This window comes from Dendrobates tinctorius, unplaced genomic scaffold, assembly GCF_039654945.1.
Source record: "Dendrobates tinctorius isolate UK_male_01 unplaced genomic scaffold, ASM3965494v1 ptg000151l, whole genome shotgun sequence".
NCBI lineage: Eukaryota > Metazoa > Chordata > Amphibia > Anura > Dendrobatidae > Dendrobates > Dendrobates tinctorius.
Genome location: NW_027361818.1, coordinates 24,774,587 through 24,780,104, shown reverse-complemented (window position 1 = coordinate 24,780,104; position 5,518 = coordinate 24,774,587). Strand labels below are relative to the sequence as shown.

Here is a 5,518-nt window from a genome sequence, read left to right as displayed (position 1 = left end):
TTTTCCAATTTGCTCGACCCGAAAAACGAGCACTTGAGCATTTTAGTGCTTGTCCATCACTAGTCAGAATCTAAAAAAGGTCTTCCAAATTAAATTAGTTATACTTATAACCTCAAATATCTATCCTGTAGAACCCCATGAAGAGTCACTACAGATTTCTGCAAAAACAGAATTATCTGACTTGAGAAGTCAATTTTTGAAGCATCTTTATTTGAAGTTTGCCAAATCTCTTCAGAGCATTAGACTAAATGAAAACTGTACTGTTTGTCAAAATGGCCGTTAAAAATCAATTTCCAAGCTATTAGATCTATTTTACTGATCCTTTGCCAGCATAGACTACTTTCTCTTAAGACAAAAACATTGAATTAGAGATATTGCATGGCTTTCTTAATGTCTTTATTTCTAAAGCTATAAATAATGGGATTGATAAATGGCGTAAATACAGTGTATAGTAAGGACATGATTTTATTAACTTCTGATGTTTGCTCACTTGTTGGGAGAATATACACACTGAACAGAGTCAGGTAGAATATGGAGACCACGATGAGGTGGGAGCTACAGGTGGAGAAGGCTTTGTGTCTACTGATATTGGATTGAATTTGCAAAACAGCGCGGACAATGTTACCATAAGAAATAACAATTATTAGTATGGGAACAACCAGTAGTGGAAAACTTAGCAAATATGTTTGTAGTTTGAAAGGAAATGTATCAGAACAGGCAATATCCTGTAAGGGAACCAGATCACAGAAGAAATGGTCAATGATATTCGGTCCGCAGAACTTTAACCTTGATGCCGATAATGTGTCAATAAATGCAATGAAAAAACAGAGAAACCAAAACAAAATGACCAAATTCACACACAATGAACTTGTCATGATAGACACGTATTGAAGGGGATTACAGATGGCAACAAATCTGTCATAGGACATCACCGTGAGAAGAAGACATTCAAATGTTTCTACAGTACAGAAGAAATACAACTGGGCCATACAGCCAAAAAAAGTAATGGTCGCCCCATTATTGAGTAAAATATAAAACATGTAGGGGACAATGTCTGTGGGTAACAAGATGTCACTGATGGACAGTTGTGAGATGAAGAAGTACATTGGAGTGTGGAGGTATCTGCTGGTGGACACCAGGGTGATGATCAGGAGATTCCCACATATTGTCCCACAGTAAACCACCAGGAGAAGACAGAACAGGAATAATCTACAATTCTGGCTGACTTGAAATCCTAAAAGAAAATACTCATTGAGTGAAGTAACATTGTTCTCCTGCATTCAAGGAAAAAAACAAAATCCAAAATTAATTTTTATCTTAAATTTTATAAACCTACATTTAGCATTACACCGGGATGCTTTTTAATGTGCAATTATTAAGGACGTAGTGCTTGATCAGGAAAAGTTTATGTTGGAGAATATTACATTTTCTTAAAAATACAAGGATGCGAAAAAATGGAAAATCAGTGCAATCTTACCTATGTTCTGTATGTTCTGGCAATATTGTCAAATTGATTTGCTAATAATAATAATAAATTTTATTTCTAAAGCGTTGACATATTCCGCAGCACTTTACATTTCAGAGGGGACTTGTACAGACAATAGACATTACAGCATAACAATAATCACATACAGTAGATTATAACAAATACCAAGAGGAGTGAGGGCCCTGCTCGCAAGCTTACAGTCTATAAGGAAGAGGTAGACACGAAAGGTGGGTGGTAACAGTTGCCCTGATTGTGTGGACCAGCCATAATGTTAAGCGTGTAACAGTACAGACACAGAGGGCTAATGGATGCATAAAGCATGTGGGAACATGATGCGGGGAATCTGGTTATGGTAAAACTTTTGGCTGTGCCACACAGGGATAGATTGGGTTAATGTGCTGAGGCGATAGAACAGTCTGAACAAATGAGTTTTCAGGGCACGCTTAAAATTGTAGGGATTGGGGACTAATCGTATTGACCTGGGAAGTGCATTCCAAAGAATTGGCGCGGCACGTGTATAGTCTTGGAGATGGGAGTGGGAGGTTCTGATTATTGAGGATGCTAACCTCAGGTCATCAGCAGAACGGAGGGCGTGGGTTGGGTGGTATACTGAAACAAGGGAGGAGACGTAGGGTGGTGCTGAGCCATGAAGAGCTTTGTGGGTGAGGGTAATAAGTTTATACTGAATTCTGGAGTGGATGGGTAGCCAGTGTAATGACTGGCACAAGGTAGAGGCATCGGTGTAACGATTGGCGAGGAATATGATCCTGGCAGCAGCATTAAAGAAAGATTGGAGAGGGGAGAGTTTGGTAAGAGGGAGACCAATTAGAAGAGAGTTACAATAGCCGAGATGAGAATGAATAAGAGAAACAGTAAAAGTTTTTGCGTAGTCAAAAGTAAGAAAAGGGCGAATTCTAGAAATGTTTTTGAGGTGCAGATAACAACAGCGAGCCAGTGATCGGATGTGGGGGGCGAATGAAAGTTCAGAGTCAAGTATGACCCCAAGACAGCGGTCATGTTGCTGGGGAGTAATAGTGGAACCACACACAGAAATGGCAATGTCAGGTATAGGTACATTAGTAGAGGGAGGAAACACGAGGAGTTCAGTCTTTGACAGGTTCAGTTTCAGATATAGTGAGGACATGATGTTAGACACAGCGTTTAGACAATCGCCAGCATTTTCTAAAAGGCAGGCGTGATATCAGGAGAAGAAGTGTATAACTGGGTGTCATCAGCATAGAGATGGAACTGGAAACCAAATCTACTGATTGTTTGACCAATAAGGTCAGTGTACAAAGAGAAGAGGAGGGGACCTAGGACTGATCCTTGAGGAACCCCAACAGTAAGTGGAAGATGAGAGGAGGAACCGGCAAAAGATACAGTAAACAAGCGGTCAGAGAGATAGGAGGAGAACCAGGAGAGAACGGTGTCCTTGATGCCGATGGAACGGAGCATAGTGAGGAGGAGCTGATGATCCACAGTGTCAAATGCTGCAGAGAGATCCAAGAGAATTAGCATGGAGTAATGACCATTTGATTTAGCTGTTAGTAGCTCATTAGAGACTTTAGTGAGGGCAGTTTCAGTAGAGTGTAGAGAGCGGAAACCGGATTGGAGAGGGTCGAGAAGAGAGTTATCAAAGAGATAGCGGATAAGACGGGAGTGGACCAGGCGTTCCAGGAGTTTAGAAATGAAGGGAAGATTAGATACAGGTCTATAGTTAGCGGCACAGTTTTGGTCGAGGGATTTTTTTTAAGTAGTGGATGTATGATGGCATGCTTAAATGTGGAAGGAAAGATTCCGGAAGAGAGAGAGGTTTAATATTTTAGATAGGTGAGTGGTGACAGCAGGGGAAAGGGACTGGAGGAGATGTGATGGAAATTGGTCACTGGTGCAAGTCGTTGGACGAGAAGATGCAAGGAACCTGCTTACTTCTTCTTCTGTGACTGGTTCAAAATCAGAGAGTGAGCTAGATGCAGTCGTGGAGAGAGGCAAGTTCATGGTATGATGTGATTGGGGGATAATTTGCTACAAATGTTCCAAAATTTCATACTATTAAATTGTTGAAAACCTCTGCTGTTTCGTCAGCTGTATTGATCAGAAAACCATGGCCTTGATTTTTCACTTGCTACTTACTGAGGTCACTTCTCTTTCTTGACTTATGAAACTTGATTTCTTAATTTATTTTGCCAAATGTATTAAAATGACGCACACCATCCATGATTTTGGCACAAAATAAAAATAACAATGCGTTCTATTTTTGTCTAAAACTGATTTTTGAACTCCAAAAGTCACAAACTCTTTAAAAAGTTGCACATTGGTCAAAAAATGGATCAGATTAAAAACTATTCCAGAAACCCTACTTCAGACAGGGACTTGCATGAGATGTGCCAAAAAAGAAGCAAAGGCGTCAATTAGAAAAAGTCGCACTCTATAATTCTGTCTATATCTGAATAACCAAAGCGAAATTTGTAAAATACGTAAACAGAAAGACAACTTTAAAAAATGGCGCAAAACAGAGATAAAGATGGAAAAGGAAGATTTACTACAGAAAAGTGGAAAAAATACACTGATGATTCAGGGCGAATGTTCAAACTAATCTCAATCATAAAAGCAGGATTCTGTCATATTATAAACATGTCAAAAATATATTTGATGCAGAAATATTTTGATAAAAGGACGACGTTTACTGCATCAATCACCATTAAAATACAATAATATAACTGTACAAGTCTTAGTAAATTTCTGCCATAAAGACACCACAAAATGTATTAGACATGACAGAAAAACAATGCAAGTATGTAGGACTGAGCAAAAAGATTAAAATTACTCTGGTCCAGCGGCCAAGTTGGATGACCATGGCTGCTGAACTGGAGCCCTGCAAAGCGATTCCTACTTGATGGCTTCCCCTCCACCTCTTCTGACGAGTAGGATAGACATTGATGACCTCATTATAGCTGTGTGCTACATACAAGAGGCACCAAGGGCTAGTGATCAGAAGTGATGCCAAGCATGTCAAGATGTAGTAACAGGTGGTAAGTGGACCCAGACAAGTAACGCGGCCATTGATCCAAGGTCTTAAGAATAATTTTTCTCAACTTTACATGTATGTATTAGAATTTTACACAACTTCAATATATTACAGCAACTGACATAAAACTTATTTCACTTCCTAAACATTTCCATAGTTCAAGATGACTCTAAGAATAGAAGATTTTGCCCTTTGAGTGGTAAAATTTAAAATGTTTCGCTTACATGAATTTCCATATTTAAGCCTTTCTTTTCTCCAAAATGTTCCTCCACGACTTTTGCTATGTTCTTATGCAATGTTTTTGATGCGTTTTTCAACATTCACATTGCTTTCAACCAATACTAATGCTTTCACTGGGAAATGTCATTGTAACATTTACCAACCCTAGCTGGACATGTGGTGTGTGACACATAAGGAGACACATCTTGTTTCATTTCTGAAGGAGGGACTCTTAAAGTCTTGGGGGGTAGATTTTTTAAAAGTATATTATGGGCATCATGGACACCCTTGCCAAACATTAGACTGCCAGTAGCAGCACAGAACACGTTAACCTTCAATGTCTCTGTCCAAATGATACCGCCATCATATAGAGATGAAAAGACTTTTTGCCCACCCAGTACACATAACTAGAGATTAGCGACTTTGCCTTTTTGGGGGTCGAGTCGGATTTCATGAAATCCGACATTCGCAAAAGTCGGGTCGAACGAAATCGGCCGATTATCGTGAAAAGTCGAAGGCCGACTGAAACACGAAACCCAATGCAAGTCAATGGGGAAGAAAAGTCGGCAGGGAGTGGAGGACAGGAAACACACCTACAGTGCCCATTTGAATGGCAAAAACATCAATTCTTATATCTGAAGCTTTTCAACCTTAATTTACTTTATAATAATAGTAACGCACTGAAAACTGGGGGTTATTTGGCTAAAGTTGTGGAGGGGTAGGGCTGGCTCCAGGTTTTCATGTGCCCTGGGCCAAAGAGTGTCAGTGCGCCCCTTTAACATATA

At 39.7% G+C, this 5,518-nt stretch overlaps 1 protein-coding gene across 1 annotated transcript; it reads right to left on the bottom strand.

Annotated features, from left to right (window-relative positions):
- Window positions 1-365: 365 nt before the first annotated feature.
- LOC141050093 (olfactory receptor-like protein I9) lies at window positions 366-1,280 on the bottom strand. The gene has a single exon (XM_073546923.1). The coding sequence runs from the start codon at window positions 1,278-1,280 to the stop codon at window positions 366-368; it is 915 nt and encodes a 304-aa protein (XP_073403024.1).
- Window positions 1,281-5,518: the final 4,238 nt, after the last annotated feature.